This window comes from Macrobrachium nipponense, chromosome 11 (genome assembly GCF_015104395.2).
Source record: "Macrobrachium nipponense isolate FS-2020 chromosome 11, ASM1510439v2, whole genome shotgun sequence".
Taxonomy (NCBI): domain Eukaryota; kingdom Metazoa; phylum Arthropoda; class Malacostraca; order Decapoda; family Palaemonidae; genus Macrobrachium; species Macrobrachium nipponense.
Genome location: NC_061087.1, coordinates 12,999,215 through 13,018,650, shown reverse-complemented (window position 1 = coordinate 13,018,650; position 19,436 = coordinate 12,999,215). Strand labels below are relative to the sequence as shown.

Genomic DNA, 19,436 nt, shown 5'->3' with positions numbered 1-19,436 from the left:
AGTTCGAACACGTGTTTACGTAAGAAAGACACCTTTAATTGAGTTTACAGTCATATTTCACTAAAAATAACAGCAAATACATCCTAACCAGACTTTCCGATATGCCACAACCCTTCTCGAAAATTGTAGCTACATGAAATCCACCAAATCAATATAAAAATACGAGAAAATATTCCTCTCACCTATGTGACGCGAAGACGCACAGCGAAGAGAAGTCGAGGTTGGTTGGAGAGAATTAATACAAGCATATTTGAAACCTGTCAAAAGGAGCTAAGACTCCCAAACTAGTATTGATTCTGTTTGACTGAATCTAATTTTCATACTTTATTTCCTCTTCTGCATTAGGATGCAACTATGATTTTATTGATTCACATGGAAGTTTGGCAATTATTTTCCAAGGCTAAGCATTTTGCTTAAGTATTGAATTAATGAAATTTTACGTGCATCTTGAAATTAGAAAAAAAAAATACCGAGAGGTAACTTTTCCTATATGTAAAAAATATTCAATTTACTGGTAATGTTATGAATTTTCATTGAAAAAAATTATTTTCTAACTGGGTCAGTATAGTGATGACACTTGCGTCAAGGCGGTTCGCAAAGTTGGCACTACGCAACATGTAATAATTGTAATATAAAGACAACAATTTTTGTGCAACCGATTATAATGACGTTCTCTTTCAGTCACCAGTAAATCTGATAATGATAGAATATACCATTTACGCTGGGAATGCCTTGCTCTTTGTGTGTGTGGTGAGTGGAGGGGGGCCGCGAATGACTGCACATTTAAGAAACACTACTCTATAAAACGGAGTCCTACTCCCTGGTGGCTGAAAAATTCATGAGCAGTGAAGAAAAGAAATGCTGGTGGCGTAAGAACAGCATAAAAGTGGCTCATTGTCGTATTTATCGTCGTATTTTACTTACAAATTTGTTCATTTTAAAAGGCAAATAGCGGTGTTAGCCGTCGCTGTTCTCCTTTAATTTTTTTTATATGTCCTACTCCGGCGAGATTTAACTCTCGCCATATCGATTTCTATATTTTTATGGTTTGGGTTCATTTCTCTGTATTTTATTCCTTTCTATATGAAGCTCATATATATATTATAGATATATATATATATATATATATATATATATATATATATATATATATATATATATATATATATTATATTCATCACGTTGTCATAACTAAAGTTACAATCACAGTTTATTGTCAGGATGCTTTTGGAAGGAGTCGGTTTGCCCTCTCAGTTCCTGTATTCATTTATTTTTTATAATAAATTTATTTATAATCATATTACTTTCGAATGTACGGCAACCTTTACATGCAATAATGCAATTTCAGAATCAACAGTAGATTACGACTTAGTTGGATAAAAAACACAATGGCATTCTTTTCTATTTCTTTACTTGTCAACTAGGTAAGTCCAAAATCATATGTCTATAATGATGAAGTAGAGTTTATTTTTGATAGTAAGAGTTAATTAAAGTTGGTATTAAAGCTGTGCTCAGTTTCACATCCTTGGTAAGAACTAATATAAACTGAACAGCAAAGACAATTGTGATGAGTATCGTACACCGTTTGTACATCAAAAGATAAAACTATTTAAAGGACATTAGAAAATCTGCTGCTCATCAGATCAGCAATATGCGAGTATTAATAGAATACAATATCAGCACCGCCCCAACAATCACGCCCCCCCCCCCCCCCCACCCCCCCCCCCCCCCCACCTCACATACACCCCAAAGGGCATTGTCAAACATGAGGTCGTCAGTCGGCTTTCGGTCGAGGTCAAGATAAAGAAAAGTCATCAGTAAGTATTTGACCTTAACAGAGTGAAGAACAAGGAATCTCTCCTAACCAGGATTAAGGTGTTCTTCACCAAGTTAGTCCTTTCAATCTCGGCCCGACCTAAGGCGACATTGTCCATGGCCTGTGCATTAGCCAAATGCTGATATATCCAAGGTACACTCTGTGCCTATTCTGAGGAATACTCGCAACAGCAACAGAAATATGCTTACTTTATAAAATGACCATGGCTCAGTATAAAAACCAAAGAAAATCTTAATGAGACAACGGATGAATCAAACCATGCAATTATGTCAAAAACAAGATTTAGCAGGTTAACGTAAAACAACTAGGAAATCATAAATACTTGGGGATAGAAGCGCTAAAGAGCAATTAAAGAAATCATCCCTGACTCCTCTAGGAAATGCAAAAGGACAATGGCAATTAAAACTAAGCTTTTGCAATGTGAATGAAAATTTAGAAGCTCCTGCTTTATTAAGCTCAGATTTATTTTCATCACCAGCTGTTGTAATTAAAACATAAAGGCAGATTTATAACTAATATTTAACTTTTTCTGATTTTTCAAAGAGGAAAATAAAAACAGGCAAGAAATGCTAAAAAATAAATCTATAAACAAAGAGTACCAAAACGAAACTAAATGTGATGACAGGCAACCGAGAATGAGCTCGGGGGCCGTTATATGGAATACATCATATCAATACTACTATTGCAAAGTTTTGTTTAGTTAAGGTTATTGAAGCAACCTCGATTACGGTAATGTTTTACACATATTTTGGGTTTAGCTAGTCGGATAAGTGACTTTTCGGATATATTTTGGAATTCTGGACAACTTTTATTCTATGCATTTTGTTATTTTGGGTGATGGTTTTGGAAGTGTAGGATCTGTCTGTGGATCTGTAAACTAGGGTACCCAAAAATTCTTGATGAATTTTAAGCGTTCCTCTGGTTTAGATTACCTAGGTAGTATTCGGTTAGCCTTAGGTATAGGCTAGGCTACCTACTTTGATTTCTGAATAGGTAAGTACGAGAAACAATTTTTCATGTAGCCTATTACCTATACTAGCCTACTACCTACCTACTATGATACTTAAGCTCATACCAATTTAAGAATCAGAAATGACTGAATGATGGTCAATTGGCAGTTCAGACATTACCTAGCCTAGTAGTACCTAGGTACCTATAGGCCTTTTGGTCACTAGAATGTATTTGATCTTTGAAGAGGTGAAGGCATGCATCATTTTCTCCAGTGTTAGGGTTTTGGAAGTATTGTGTTTTGTTTTTCTGGTTTTGGGACAATCGACAATAAGGTAAACAGCCGCGTGGACTGGCCAACTCACCGACTACTGCGGTTCGGCCACCCTCCGAAAAAGTACTTTTACACGTCCTGACACAGGAGATGGTCATCAGTCACGAGTTGTTGGTGGTGAGAGAAGGAGCTCAAGACCTTTACTCTCCTTTCGAAGTAAGTATTTTCTCCAAAGTTAGAAATTAAGGCCATATTTTAAGATTTAAACAGAGGGTAATGAAAAGGGTGGCAAACACAGTGCCCACAACCCCAAAACGCTTTCGAAGTTTTTACTTACAACTCCAAATATTCTGAAGATTGGCGCCATCTCGATGTTTGCGGAGTCGCTTGTGTCAACAAACTTTCCATTTCCTGTCCTAAATCCGTACACCAATTGTACCCATAGACGCTGGGGCACTTTCATCTCAATAATTGTAACCCTGACCTCTAACCAGCACTTATTCGTACTTATTCAAGGGGACTACAGCATTCTCTGCGGCGTTTTGCACTCTTCAATTGTTTATCAGTGTTGTCAATTGGTATATGTTTTCCCTCCAAACTGGGTATAAGACTTACACAAAACCGGGGAAATAAGTAAAATTAGCGTATCTACTTGTAGTATAGCCTATATACATATTACAGCAATTTTATCATTACTGCATTACTATCTATAACAACTGGAATTCATGGAAACAGTTAATAAATGCATCGGCACATTGTGACGCTCCACTAGATTGGCAACGTGAGTCATTTTTCCTCGCATCGTCTGCTTGTAAGTATACATCCGAAATATTTGTAATTTTTCGGGGTTAATTTGGTTGCAAAAAAGGGATAATAGACATGAATTAAAAAAACATTTTGAAGTAAATGTGAATTAAGACCAAAATGTGTATAATTACAATCAAATAAGCACTGTGGAGTTTCAGTTGTGATGGCAGTAAGGATAAAACCACCGATTACAAGGTAAAAATGGATTCAGTTCAAACCATGACCTCGGGAATAAAAAGTGTCATACTTTCACTAATATAGGCAATAAAATGTTGTTTTATTATGCTGATTACAACCGCAATCTTGAGTAAGATGAATAAACGTTACAAATATACGCTAGCATTGTTCAAAATGAGTGCTGGGAAGGCTGGGAAAGATGATGGATTGTCTGTGGTTAGACCGGTCAGCCTGACTATAGCCGCCTTATTGGATTTCAAAACTGCCTTGAAAACATATTTTACGAAGAGCTCACATGCTTATCTTAGTTCGTATGAGGCTTTCATATATCACATTATGTTGACGAAACTTCAATCTTTTGATTGGTATGCTTAAAGTTGTAATTGTATTCTTGTTTCACCAATTAAATATCGAGTGAATAAGGCCTGGCCAGCGGGATGACATTGGATCGTCCGTGGTTGTTTACTAACTTTCAAAGTTGAGGCATTGCAAATTCATCCAGTCATACTACTTACTCAGAATCCAGCACAGCCTAACAAGAAATGACAGCAAAGCACATAAAACTAAGTCTAGCACTTAGTATAATTTTAAGAATATTTTATTGATAAATACAATTAAGTTAGATAATGCTGTGACTTAGGGCTTAGGCTAGTTGTGTAGTAAAGCTAAAAGGTCAGGGTTTACATACTAGGTATTGTTTTAAAGCTGTAATAATTCAGAATTATAGTTCTGGACATTGCACATAAGATTTTATATCCTTCTAGCCCATAGGATTTTATATCCTTCTAACACATTGTTGTATTTTACAGTGCTTTATACAGCTTAAAAGTTTGTTTGAGATGAGTTGTGCGGGAAGCCACTGGGGTGAATTTCAAGATTCCCAAAGTAGTGGAAATGATGACTGGAGCCTTAGTCCCTCCGATATGGAGGATTTACTTACTCCACTTCCACCTCATCCAACGACCCCAATGCTTCACCAGCCATCACCAGAAGAGACACCTTCTTTTCAAATGTAAGTCTTCATGGAATGTTGTGACTTACATATGTACATCTTCATTGTGTAATTCCAAAGATTTTATTACATATGCCGCATTTTATAAGTCAAAATGTTATAATCATTATCAGTGCTGCCTCCAACTTGACACAATGCAAAGGGCCTCTGTAAAATTCTAACACTCATATCTTTCTTGTGCTTTCACTTCCGTAAATTTCCACTTACCTCTGGCCCTTTGTCAGTTCTCATCTAGTGGATCTGGGTCTTACAACTCTAATGGTGCTCAGAGTAGGCCAGCTTACACTTATCATGTGCTATTCTCTCTGGGATGGTTCAAAGGATACATCCAGGTTTCATCATCTCCCTTTCTGCCTTACCTCATCATTACAAGTATCATCTGTAAATTACCTTATTACATCTTTTCTCTCCCAGTCGTATCATGACTTCAAATATTATTAAAAGCTATATTTTCAAGTGGACCAAATCTTTGGCAAACTGTACTATGATTCATATCCAAATATTGCAATACAAATGATGCTGGGCTCATGTATAATCTTGAATTGATGGGTAAGGGTTATGATTTTTTTTTACATGAATTTGTATGAAGAATATGTATGCATGAAGATTAAAACAAATTTATCAAACATCTTAATATTGTTTAAAAGTAGGTAACATGCTCATTATTATTCAACTTGCTACCAGCTATAAAAAGTGAACACATGGAAGTTAAGTTTAGGATATCAGTTTGAAGAAAGCCTTGAAATACTATCATTGATCAACTTAATTCTAAATTATGTTGATACTGATCACAATAACAGTCCTGTTGGAGGTTCTTAGTTTAGTGTGTTGTTTGACACTATAGAAGGCACTGGTGTCTCCCATGCGAGTTACTTATATGTTGTTTGACACTATAAAAGGCACTGATGTCTCTCATGTGAGTCAATCATATTGTCTTGATTTTTTTTCTTACAGTATCTCAGTTGCATTCATTTGTGGTTATCAATTGTAAAAATTTATGTGTTAAATGTGTCTGTTGTATACAAAGGAATAATAATATATATTAATGTGTAGATTTTTTTGTTTTTTTTGTAGGTTTCATGATGACCACTGTTTTTCAATTATTATGAGGCATTGAGATTGAATTACCACAGAAAATTGACTTTACTGCACTATATTGGAGTTGTATTAAAGGTTCTTATATTTCGAAAATTCCGGAGCCATATGCAGAAAAGGAGTATGATTCTTCCATAGAGTAGTAAAGTTATAACATGAAAAAATCTCTTTTACATGGGTAAAGAGCATGAGGCAAGGAAGCTCCAGTGAGGCTGTGTACTGGAAGCGAGTGAATAAACAACCAGGAGCTTTCATCCTTTTGCTAGCCCTTAAGAATTTTTTTAAAATAAAAGTTAAGTTGTAGGAGTGTTGATATTAATTTTTAAGTTTTTGTTATTGTCATTGCATGATTTAATGAGTTGTGACTCGTAGTTTGTTTACCTATGAATGGTACAGTTCATAGGATTGCATTAAAGTATTTGCACCATAGTGTGATAGGATATTTTGTACAGAAAGTTGATTCCATAACACAGTATTTTGCATTTGTCAATTTTGGTAGATTACCAGCTAAGTTCTGCCAAAGTGACCCCCTTGTGCTGCAAACAATCCGACTTCTTCAGTATCAGAGACAAGTTGGGCAGTTAATAATTAGAGCACAGGTAAAAACATTTTTATTGTTACTTAATGTGGAAAATACTGAATGACTCATCAAATAAAATTAAGTAGCATACTCACATACTGGATAAAAATATTCTTTCAGGAGCAATCTTGTGCAAATTGAAAACTGATCAGGGTGAGATGTTTCTTTTTAGAAGAAATTCTGCTTGTGTTGTTTCAGAGTTCTGGCATGGATGGTGGCAGTTTGCCTTCATGCCCCCCTCCTCCAGAAGGTCCAGTATTTGAACACAAAACAATGAAGCCTAACTTTCTGAACTTCATACCACCTGAACGCACGTATGAAAACCTTTATTTGTGTTAATGAAAACATATCTTGTATCTTTTAAAAATTTGATGTTTCATGATGGGAATTTTGATGATGTACTTTTCATTTTTATGTAATTTTTCCATTATAATATTAACTTTATCCATGTATGAAGGTTTAGGTTATTTTATAATTATTTTTGTCTATACAGAAATTTTTAAGATACATATACATAATTGTAGTTACTAATTGTAAGTTACATGTTTTTGTACAGTCCATTTACAAGCGGAAAAAATCAGCCACAGTTACCAGAGGTGGAAGGGACAACTGCTCGTCTAATTCTGAGGAAAGCAGTGGCAACAGTATGTGCTCACACTGGTTTTACAGATACCACTGAAAGTGTGCTTCGGTTACTCACGGACATTACTCATGAATTTTGTTTAAAACTGACATCTGCCTTACGAGCAAACACAGACAACTTACTTCTTACAGACAGATGTCCATTTCATGTAAGTCATTTTTTGTTCATATTGGATTGATAAGTTTGGTAAATTTGAGTTAAACAAGGATTATATTCAGTTGTATTCTAAAATAACTAGGAAATACAGTGTAACTTTTTGTATGATTACAGTATGTGTAGTTCATATTGAAGGTAGGCATTGTATTTTGAAATCTAAGAAAGTAGCAGCTACTTTTTCAATGCAAGGGTATTGTAGTTAACCATATATGATAATTCGGTAAACAATGTAATGTCTTTAATTTTAATCTTTCCTCAGGATGTTGTAGAACAGACCTTACATGATGTAGGATTAGGCAGCATGACTGAGCTACACAAAATGTATCGTGAGCGTGTCCTTCAATACCATGCGAGGGTGAGACTGGAGAGTGCACAGCTCTACAATCAGTACCAAAATTTGCTTATAACTAGAGAAACAAGTGTGTCAACACCTGGGTAAATATTTTTCTATTTCTCATTCAAACCTAGTCAATTGTGGCTTTAAATTGCTTAATAATATTATGATGTGAGAGTAAGAGTTCACCAAAGTAATGGAGGCATAATGCTTTACAATTATACAAGTGGGTTCAGTTTTTATGATGTTAGTTGTTACATCAGTGAGTTATTAAATGGTAATTGATGGAAGTAACTAGCTGGCTTGCAATATGAATATTGCTGTCAAATGTACTATCATTAGTTTGTCAATCCAAACTACTAGACCTACCACTGTCTTTGCTATAAATCATTTAGTAATGTACAATAGCAGTCACTTGATTGGACATTAGTAGCTATATGGTAATTACCAACTTTAGTTCCTTTCATCATCAACCTGTAGCAATTGTAGAATTGCCCGTTATCTTTAGAAACTTCAGTAATTTCTACAAGTTTTGAAAAAGATTTTGCTGGTGTTTCTTTTATAGCAAACGGGGAGGTATTAGTAATAAACAGCACCCTGGAAAGAAGAGGATATAGAGAACTATGTAAAGGATTCCATTTGCCTTAAAACTTACCTTAACTTCTGTGATTTGGCTCTTGGTATGTCACATTGTTCCGACACGGCATACAAACCTTCGGTCCTTTTACAATAGGAAGGTACTAGCGGCAGCTGGATAGGTCGTAAGCTTTCGAACAAGGGGTTCGGTAGTTAACTGCTTGTCCGACAGGCGCGCGCGCGCGACTGGGAGGTAAACAAATCACTTTTGCTTTCGGCCTCACAGCGAGTGGACGTGTGTGTTCGACGCTCTCTGCCCGCTTCTCGTCGTTTGCTTTCTTAAGTATTGGTTGTGTTGTGTATGAAAGAGTAATTGTAAGTACAATCAGTCTCTCTTTTCATATTAATTCACCTAATTGTTATGATGGAATCTCCTCGCCTCGCTACCCCACGGAGACTATGCCCGGGTACCGAAGGGCGTAAATGCGGGAAGTTCCGCTCTTTCCCGGAGATAGACCCTCATATTTTGTGTGCTCGGTGTCGGGGGCGCGAATGCACCCGAGCCGAGCCTTGTGATGTTTGTAATGATTGGTCGGAGGCGCAGTGGACTTTGTATGAGGGCAGGAAGAAGCGAAGGCCTGCAAAGGAGTCGTCGGAAAGCTCCCGCGACTCCTTTGGTGACGGACACTTCGTCTTCTTTCCTGCCGCCCGCTCAACTTCCATGTCTCGCGCCTTCCCCTTCGGGGGGGGTGTCTAGGGTCCTTCTCTTCTCCAGACTTGCTCGAGTGTGGAGGAGGGTCCGCCTTAGATACCCTGACGTCCAGTTGTACTCTGGGTCCTCTATCCGTTCGTCTTCGCGCGAGCGGGTAGAGGATCCCCCTAATCACCCGACTTTTGCCTCCTCAGGTGCGGTTGCCGCGAAGGATGACCTCGGACAGGTGTGGGCATCGTTGGGGTTGCAGGGCGTGCCGAGTGTCCAGGGGCTGCTCTACCATCTCGCTGGCGCCGTGGCGGTCACCCATGCAACGGTCACGACCACCACCATGACCCTTACAACACCCGGCTATGCTTCACCTCCTCACCTGGTGTACACCCAGCACGCGGTCTCTGTGACACCCACTACATCGGTGCAGGGGCCAGTCGCCGTAACTCGGGGGAGTGTGATGCCGCCACCTGGGTTTGCCGTGCTGCCGCGACCGGACTTCGTGTGCCCGAAGAGCTCGCCCCTGGACCTCCCACCGGTACCTAGGATGTCTGTGCCGCTGGTCCGCCCATCTGGACCGCCTACACAGTCTGCCGTACCTGCCGTGACCACTGCTGCCGTTCCTGTACCTGCTCCTGCTGTCTCGTCTGCCGTTCCTGTGATGCCTGCACCTGCTGATGTTGTTCCTGTTCCTGGCGCCGCTGCTCCCGATGCTGATCTGTTCGGACAGGTGCGTCCGGGCCCTGTTGCTTCGGCAACAGCAGCCCCGGCTCCGTCCTGGATGACAGATCTGACGTCGGTCCTGAGAAGGTTGACGAAGAAGAAGAAGAAGAGGAGGAAGGTGTCGTCGTCGTCTTCATCGTCTTCTTCGTCGTCGTCGTCGTCTGCCGCCTCTTCCCTTCTCTTCTAAGGCTCCCCCGCGAAGAGAAGAAGGTCGCCTCCCCCCCCCTAAGAAGTCTCCTTCGGGAACTTCTAAGGGCCCGTCTCGCTCTGGTGAGACGGGGGGTTCTTCCGCTGGTCACTCTGCTCCTTCGGGGGCAGGACCCGTCTCTTCTTCCGCAAGGAAGAAGACTACGGGGACCAGAGGAGTGCCGGCTAACACCGGCACTTCCTCACCTGCTGTCAGTGTTCGGCCACAGCAGCAGGGTCCGTCTCGGACGCTCGTTCGTTCGAGAGGTACCGAGTGTACGGTCGCCTACCAGCGACCGTGCAGCCAGGAACCAGACCTCTGAGTCCGCTCAGCGTCAGGTTCACGGCACGGAGCGGAAGACTGGTGACAGCCGCTCACGCGACTCTCACCAGACCAGCTCTCGCGGCGAGCAGCTGGCTACCCGTGGACGTGACGGTCCATGACCGGCCACGGGCTGAGGCTGGGAAGAGGTCCCCCGTTCGCCGGAAACCCAGCCACGGCTGGCACCAGCGAACTGACGCACGTAGGATACGCACCGATCTCACCGTGACAGTGGAGCTCGCCGGTCGCCTGACCGTCACTCTCACAGAGAGCGATCGGGTACGGCGACCAGCACCAGCTCCTCTGACACACGAGACGGGGCCGCTGTTCTCGGTTCAGCCGTTCTCCACAGCGAGACGGCTCGACTAGGTCTGCAGCTTGATCGCCACCGCGGGTTGGCGATCGCCTGCAGTCTTCCAAGCCCGCTGGTTCTGCCAGCGAGCGAAGGAGGGAGCGTCAGGTCTTCCTCTCCCATACCTTCAACCTCCTCGGTTACACCGGGAGGGGCGAGGTATTGAGGAGTGATCGTGAGGGGGTGCGCCCTTCAGGATCCCACCACGTCGTCGTACGTACCAGGCTCGGTTCTCGGACCAGCCAGGTCGTACGCACAGGTGGTTGGAGGAGACCGAGAGGGGTCTGTCGCTGCTCCTCTCCTTGAGGGAGGAGGGTCTCGGGAGGTGCTCCTGTTTGAGGGACTGGACGGTCCGACTCCGCAGGACGCAGTCACTCCTGAGATCCAGAGGAACTTTGCCGAGGTTATTGCGCTGATTCGTCAGCACAACGACCTCGGGGAAGGATCGCCGCTCCCACCCACCATCCGAGCCCACGTCCCGGCTCGAGTCGTTTCTGGGGCCCCGAAGAGGGAACCCAGACCGACGGTGGGTTTGCCGCGTTCTGAGCTTGCGGACTCAGTGCTGGACCAGGTTGAATCGCTTGTCTCCGGACAAGACGGTTCGCTCAAGTCTGGCAGGTCGAGCAAGCTGCTTCCACCTCCTCTGCTGCGGGACAGCGGCGGTTTTACGTGCCATCTGAAGACCCGATGCCGCCCAAACAGGTGAACCCGGAGTTAGCCAGGCTAACTCAGGGTGTGTCTCTGCAGCAGCTCCTGTCCGAGAACCTGTGGTTCTCGCAGCAACGAGGCACTCGGCCTGGAATCTACCGCCATGGCAGCTTTCCAGGCCGTCTCCTGGCTAGATCTGTGGTCCCTCACAGTATCTAAGGTTCGCAGCCAACTCCGGGGGAATTTCTCCCGAAGATGACTCGGCCTTCAGGAGACTTTGCCAGTCTGGGGGAAGAGCCATCTCCTTCCTTGCCCACCAGACGGTGAACCTGTGGGCCAACCTGGTTCTCCGACGAAGGGACGCTGTCCTTACTCGGGTTTCCAGGGCGGCTGGGCGTGAAGCGGCGTTGGGACTTCGCAACGGACCTTTACGGAGTTCCACGTCTCTCTTCCCAGGAGAGATGGTGGACGCTGCGGTGGACAGACGGCGCACCTGACGACAGTGACCGGCTGGTTCACCAGGCGGTCTCGAAGGCTTCTGGGCAGCCTCGGACTGCGGCCAAGTCTAAGAGCTCGGCTAGCGCTTTCCTCGGTGGCTAAGACGGTAGCTGCGTCGAAGCCCCGGGGAATGACTCTGTCTTCTTCGACTTCTGGCAAGGGGGGCCGTAACCAGCCCTCCTCCCAGCCCTCCTCCTCCCGTGGAGGCTCTGGGAAGAAGTCGAAGAAAGGGGGGAAACGCTAGGGACGGCGTTCCCCCTCACCTGCTGCCGGAAGTGGGGGGGTGCCTGGCCAGCCATTGGGCAACTTGGCAGCGCTACGGCGCCGAGACCTGGATTGTAGATGTCCTTCGGGAGGGATATCTATTACCCTTCGAATCTCGGCCACCCCTCACCTCCAACCCGGTCCAACAGCAGTCGTACGTTCCAGGGTCATCGAAGGACGTAGCACTGAGACAGGAGATCAAGACCATGCTGAGCAAGAGAGCTGTAGAAATCGTCACGGATCAGTCACCGGGCTTTTACAGTCGACTCTTCTGGTGGAAAAGTCTACGGGAGCGTGGCGCCCGGTGATAGATCTCTCTCCCCTGAACCGGTTTGTTCGCCAGACCCGGTTCACGATCGAGACGGCACGCTCAGTGCTCGACTCATCAGGGAGAACGATTTCATGCTTTCAGTGGACTTGAAGGATGCGTATTTCCAAATACCCATTCATCAGTCCTCCAGAAAGTACCTCTGCTTCATCCTCGACGGGACGGTGTACCAGTTCAGGGCACTTTGCTTCGGTCTCTCAACCGCCCCACAGGTGTTCACGCGAGTGTTCACTCTGGTGTCTGCTTGGGCCCATTCGCACGGGATACGTCTGATGAGGTATCTCGACGATTGGTTAGTCCTGGCGAGCTCCCGCTCGCAGTTGCTACGGGACAGGGATCGAACCCTGCTCGAGTTCTGTCGCGATCTGGGGATCGTTGTGAACTTCGAAAAGTCCGATCTCGAGCCCAAGCAGAGGATGAAGTACCTGGGTATGCTGATCGACACGGTAGCAGGGCGAGTCTTCCCCGCAGACTCGCGGATCAGCAGATTCAGGGAGGCAGCCAACCAGTTCCTGTCTCGGCAGGAACAGGCAGCTCAGCGATGGCAAGTCGTGATCGGACACCTGTCGTCACTCGAGAAGTTAGTCCCTCACGGGCGTCTTCACCTGCGGTCTCTTCAGTGGAGACTAAAGGAGAGTTTGGTCACAGGCGACGGATCCCCCAAGCTTTCCAGTGTCACTGACACAGGAGGTGAGGCAGGACCTAGCCTGGTGGCTGGACGACAGGAACCTCTTAAGAGGAGTGCCCCTGCGCACTCCCCCCCCGGACATGCAGCTGTTCTCAGACGCATCGACCCGAGGGATGGGGCGCACACCTGGAGGAGTTGCTGACTTCAGGAGTGTGGGACGAGAACGACAAGCACCTTCACATCAACGTACTGGAACTCAAGGCAGCGTTCCTCGCTCTCCAAGAGTTCCAGGACCGCTTGGTGGGACACTCAGTGGTGTTGATGTGCGACAACACCACGGTGGTGGCTTACGTCAACAAACAGGGGGGACTAGTGTATCTCCCGTTGTACCAGTTGACTCGGCAGGTGCACGAGTGGGCCGAGGCACACTCAATAGAGCTGTCGGCACGCTACATTCCAGGGAAGAGGAATGTAGTAGCAGACACGCTCAGCCATCGGGATCAGGTGATAGGGACCGAATGGTCTCTACACCAGGACGTGGCGGAAAGGCTCTTCGACCTGTGGGGGGCGACCAGTCGTGGATCTGTTCGCCACCCGGCACAACAGGAAGCTCCAGGTGTTCTTCTCGGCCGTGCCGGACCCATGGGCAGCTGCAGAGGACGCTCTTCAACACCCGTGAGACAACCTCTTCGCCTATGCCTTTCCCCGTTCAGCCTGATTCGCAAGGTGATCAGTCGAGCACTGGTCACCCCGAATCTCAGGATGATCCTGGTGGCTCCCAAATGGCCACAGGCCATTTGGTATCCGGACCTGCTGGCTCTTCTCGCAGGAGAACCGAGAGAGATTCCCCCTTGGCACAACCTTCTCGCCCAGCCACACTCGAGCGGTACCACCGAGCAGTCCAGTCTCTACGTCTTCACGGCTGGCTGTTATCCACCATCTCTTGCGAACGAGAGGCTTTTCTCGTAGCGCAGCAACAGAGATGGCTGGAAACGTCCGTCAGTCCTCTGCAGCTGTGTACCAGGGGAAGTGGGCCGTCTTCTGTGGTTGGTGTCGTAGACGGGGTCTATCTCCTCTCAGAGCCACTCTTCAGCAGGTAGCGGATTTCCTCGTTTTTCTTCGCCGAGAGAAGCTCCTCTCAGTCCCCACAGTCAAAGGATACAGAGCCGCCTTGGCGCTCGTCCTGAAACTGAGGGGATTGGACATCTCGAACTCGTTCGAGATCTCCTTGCTCATGAGGAGCTTCGAAAGGTCTTGCCCACCCAGGGAACTCAGGCCCCCCCTGCGTGGGGATGTGACTCTCGTCCTTAGGAGTCTGACTCGAACGCCGTTCGAGCCACTCCGAGAGTCGTCAGACAGGGATCTGACTCTCAAGACCCTCTTCTTGCTGGCCCTGGCATCGGCGAAGAGAGTTAGGGGAACTTCATGGTCTTTCCTATGATGTACGACACTCCAGGGGATGGGGATCTGTGACGCTCGATTTCGTCCCGAACTTCGTTGCGAAGACTCAGAAACCGTCGATCCCTGACGACCAGGTTTCGAGTCATTCACGATTTCCCTCCCTAATGGACTTCACCGATAATGATGCGGATGAGATGCTGCTTTGTCCTGTGAGGGCGCTACGGCGCTATCTGAAGAGAACTCGAACCTCAGGCCTGAGTGTCGACGCCTCTTCGTTAGCACCGGGGTCACCAAGAAAGAAGTATCCAAGAACACTCTTTCATTCTGGCTGCGTGAGGTCATCAGGAGGGCGTATGAGGCTGATGGTAGTGACGACATCCGTACGTCCCGTCCGAGAGCTCACGAAGTCAGAAGTATTGGCCCCTCGTTGGCGTTTCGTAAGAACTTCTCCGTGGCGCAGGTCCTGAAGGCAGGGGTCCTGGTTCTAAACCAGACTACCTTTACGTACTTCCTTCTAAAGCCTTCGGGATATTGCCCACAGGTCCTTGGATACCCCCCCCTTTGTTTTTTTTCCTTGGGGACCCGTGGTGGCTGCTCAACAGTTGTGTAGCTAACCCAGACCCTCGCAGGCTGAACAGCATCGAGTCCTGGTGTGACTGTGTGGATGGATGTGTGAGTGAGTGAGTGACTGGCTCTCTCTTCCCATCTTTTCCTCCTCCTCTACCTGTGGGCAGAGGGCCACGGTCGTCACTACGCTGGATGAGGACGAGATGCAGGTGAGCTATATGACAGAGCCCCATCCTATCCCTTTCACTAGGATAGGAGCAGAATATCCACCACTTCCTTCTACAAAGGGGGGGAAGGGGGGGAAGTGGATGCCTACAAGAGTCAAACCCATGACTTTATATTTGCTCCTGTACAGGAACAAGTTCTTACATTGCTGGTACGAAGAGATACGCATGCCTCTCTCTTAGTACTCGGTCCAGAGGTCTGACCATTGATCCTGCGGTGCACACCCCGATCAATCGGACAGAGGCTTGATCCCTCCCTCGCTCTTACGACCAGGGAGGCTTCCAAGGTTGGGCGAACACCAGTCTGTTCACAAAAGACTCAGATTCCACCCACCAAGAAGTGAGTCTTCCTATTGTAAAAGGACCGAAGGTTTGTATGCCGTGTCGGAACAAATGACAATTTGTCTAAAATTGCATTTTTCCTAACTATACAAACCTGAGGTCCTTTTACACATAGCCCCACCTCATGCCACCCCTCACTCTGCAGTTTTTGCTTGGGCCAAAAGCAAAAGTGATTTGTTTACCTCCCAGTCGCGCGCGCGCGCCTGTCGGACAAGCAGTTAACTACCGAACCCCTTGTTCGAAAGCTTACGACCTATCCAGCTGCCGCTAGTACCTTCCTATTGTAAAAGGACCTCAGGTTTGTATAGTTAGGAAAAATGCAATTTTAGACAAATTGTCATTTTAATGCCATTACTATAGTACATATATCCCAATGTCCACCAATGGATTCCATAGACTGGCCAAGCAGAAGAATGGAGTGAAGCTACCTGGTAACTGAGTAGAGGCCCTACCCTCCTGTATAGGTAGCTACAACCACTTATAACCTTTTGTCAGATGGTATCTAATGTTCCGGGATGGCGGTGAAAGGTCTTTGGAAAACAGTGTTATGGTAATTTAAACAATATCAGGCGCATATTTACCTACCTCAATTTCAGTTCAAGACGCGAGAGCACAAGTGACTGGTGGCTTGAAGAGTCAGCAAGTCAGCACCTTGGTTTGTCAGGAGTTTCGCAACCCGGATTGGATGATGCTTCTGTCCCATCCATTAAAAGTACTTCTAGTCTTGATCCAGAGCTCTCATTACATCCATTCTCAGTGCTTAGTCAGTAAGTGTGTATACTCTTTGTACTCAAAATAACTTCTTTATACAGTACAGTATGATGTTAGTTTGTTCTGCAGTATGAATAATAGAATAACATTTCAAAAGACAATCTTTAACATACATATGACTGATTTTAAATTTGTTAATAATGTGTATTTTAATGGTAACTGCTAAGCTCACAGAAAATTGTGAATAAACTGCAAATGGTGGGTAAAGCATTTTAGTGTACCAACACTATAATTTTAAGAGTACTGTATTTGAAAGTGGCATGTGTAAAGTATATTTATTTAAGTTATTTATAGTTTCATTAATGTTACTATTTAAAAGTTAATCATAGTTTCATCAATGACACTATGTAAAAGTTAATAATTATCTAATGAAAGATTCCAAACATATTTCATCTAATCATTGGTTATTTTGCCAAACAACTTCTAACAGGGTTGGAGCTGATGGTGAGGATGTGGTGCAAAATTCACCTGTTACTACACACCAGTATCAGCCTTATCCTCTCACTCCTCGATAGACACCTTTTCATAAGGATTGGTTTGTATTTAAATGTTGTACCTTGTGATAAAAAGCTGAAAATTCCACTTTCTATTGTTACCTTAAATGTTCATTACTGCAGAAGATAAAAAGAATATTTCAGGTCAAAACTATGTTCCATACCTTCATCTGAAAAATAATGAGTACAGTGGACCCATGCTTATTCATGGTTCCGGATTCACAGATTTTTCTGTGGAATGTACTATATTCACACTATTTGCAGAAAATTCACCTATTTGTGGAGTTTTTCATTGAGAAACATTCACTAATTACTGTATTTTCATGACTTAAATGCATTTTTTTACAAACTATTAAAATACTTAGGTATGTATAAGTATTTTTAATTATTTTTGTTTTGGAACTATCAAAATAGGCAGTTACAAGCATTATTAGAGGGGTGTCAAGTATTTGTAGATTTTAGCTATGGGGGGTGTGGGGGGGTTGTGGTATGCATCCCCTGCAAATCCCGTGGGTCGACTGTACTTCTTTTCTCAAAGGAAATGGTAAACTGTTTGTGAAATGGCATTTATTTTTCTTTTAAGAGCACTATTTTATTTTACAAAAGTACCAAAGACTTCTTTAAAAGAAAAATACTTATAACCAAGTTGAAGTTTTTGCTGAAATTTAAATCTTCAGATGATTAAAGTTTTTTAACGTAATAAATGAAAAAAAGGTGATTGTTTCGAAGGAAAATCCTGCTAATAAAACACAGAGTATTTCAGGCCTTTATTTTCTGGACCTATTTGTTTCATAAAACAATATTTTTTATAAGTTATAAATGTATCTGATGATGTTAAAAATCTTTCGGGTTTATTTAACCAACACACAAATAATGCAAGAGAAAAGGTTTGAAATAAATATTTCTTACTCAAAGTTACTTCTTTTTCTTTCCTTTACCTTGTTTTCCTTGTTGTTGTTGGACATCTTGACCATGTTTAGGATTAGTTCTACTTTTCAGTTGGGGTATTTTTTCTGCTGTGTATACCATGAGGTCCTCCCGAGTTCTGAAAATACAGACAACGTTTTGTATGAAAAAATGCTGTCATCTATTCAGTTGTGCAAATTAGTATGAAATCTGATTCTAATGTAATGGAAATACTTGGGAAAGTAAAAAAAAAAAAAAAAAAAAATTGGAGTAAAAAGCATTAACCTTTTTGTGATCTGATGACGCGTAGTGCATCAATAATTTTTTTCCTTAAGTGCACAGATGACGCGCCGGGCACATCATATGTGTTATTTTCGAGAAAAACTAAAAAAAAAAGTCAATCATAGGAAACGTAGTTGACGCCACTGGGTCAACATATGACGAATCTCGAAGAAAACGCAAACCCAACGCTACTAGCTTACTTAGCTACAATACACAATGTTAACATAAGTAGGTTGGAAAATCTGAAAATTGTACTCCATAAAAATATTAGCATTTTTTAATCAATTACAGCTCTTTAGCAAACACATTTTTATCAAAATTATTGCCTCCATGTGAAAGATCAAACATTTATACACAATTTAGGTATAAAACAGACTCCCAAAACCTAATTACGTATTATATTTTTCATGATTATTTCCAAAAAATATCTACGATTTTTCTTTAAAACTTCACGTTCATCACATCGTTTTTATTATTTCTAAGCCTCATAAAGTTGTTCTGATTACTTTAGGAAATAATTCAATCATTTTCTGACATAATAACACTAACCAGAAGTGTATATCAGTTATAGTTTGCACGTACCGAGTTTTACCAAAAAACTTTTCCATGTGCGTTCTTTTTGGCCCTGGGGAAAAGTCACGTACCTTACACCCTTATATTTCTGGCCTGTGAGCAAGAGGGTTAAGAAATTTACAATACAGTATATATTACTACTTTATTTTAAATGGATAAACAAGCTTTGTTTACATGAGAAATTAAGGAAATTATGCTCAAATTATAAATTAAACTGAAAACTGATGCAAGGTAAAGCTGAAGAAGTTGGACAGGCAAGTGAAAAAGACCCCAGAGGGAATGACATGCTTTGCAACTCATATGCCTTGTGATCTTTGTTATCTTTTCACAGAATCTCTTAAAATGGCCTCAAAACGCAAACATAGTGATGTTAGGAAAGTTAGCCACCAAAAGATAAGTGTGTCTAATTAGTTGAGAGAATTGAGATTCTGACAGCTGAGCATACAACAAAGAGGCATGCTTCAGAAGCTACTAGATGTACATAGAGAACAAGCTATTTGTTGAAGTAAAAGTTCAGAAAAATTGGGGAAAATTCTTAATACTGTATGAGGCTGTGGGAAATGAAAAACTTAACAAAAACGAAGTAAGGTAATACGAAATGTAATTACCAGAGTAAAGGCAATAGTAAAAAAATTCTGGGAACATGATTCAGGTGCTGACAGACACATCAGTCATACAGAAATTATCAGTTCTACGAGCTGAGGGGCTAAAAGACCTGAATGCATACTAAAGAGGTGGAAGAGGAACTCTTCTGCTGTGTGTGTCTGGAGACTGTTCTTCTGCAT

General features: G+C 43.5%; 3 protein-coding genes across 4 annotated transcripts in view; 1 reads left to right on the top strand and 2 right to left on the bottom strand.

The window, feature by feature from the left end:
- The window catches only part of LOC135224744 (large ribosomal subunit protein uL5B-like), a 42,905-nt gene extending 42,589 nt beyond the window's left edge, over nt 1-316 (bottom strand). The window contains exon 1 of the mRNA XM_064264100.1: nt 183-316. The gene's annotated coding sequence lies outside the window, so the exon portion shown is untranslated. The remainder of the gene's footprint in view (nt 1-182) is intronic.
- A 2,105-nt stretch (nt 317-2,421) lies between these two features.
- LOC135224541 (STAGA complex 65 subunit gamma-like) lies at nt 2,422-17,804 on the top strand. 2 transcript variants are annotated; one of them, XM_064263659.1, is made up of 8 exons: nt 2,422-2,566; nt 4,853-5,055; nt 6,650-6,749; nt 6,929-7,044; nt 7,287-7,521; nt 7,789-7,964; nt 16,222-16,392; nt 16,827-17,804. In XM_064263659.1, the coding sequence occupies exons 2-8, from the start codon at nt 4,883-4,885 to the stop codon at nt 16,909-16,911; spliced, it is 1,056 nt and encodes a 351-aa protein (XP_064119729.1). In that variant the 5' UTR covers nt 2,422-2,566; nt 4,853-4,882; the 3' UTR covers nt 16,912-17,804. The 2 variants fall into 2 exon arrangements, with proteins under 2 accessions (XP_064119729.1, XP_064119814.1); XM_064263744.1 differs by lacking the exon at nt 2,422-2,566 and adding an exon at nt 2,662-2,830.
- Nucleotides 17,646-19,436, bottom strand: part of LOC135224685 (signal recognition particle 19 kDa protein-like) — a 39,733-nt gene continuing 37,942 nt past the window's right edge. The window contains exon 4 of the mRNA XM_064263981.1: nt 17,646-17,935. Within this exon, the coding sequence (XP_064120051.1) occupies nt 17,806-17,935 (130 nt within the window). The 3' untranslated portion in view covers nt 17,646-17,805. The remainder of the gene's footprint in view (nt 17,936-19,436) is intronic.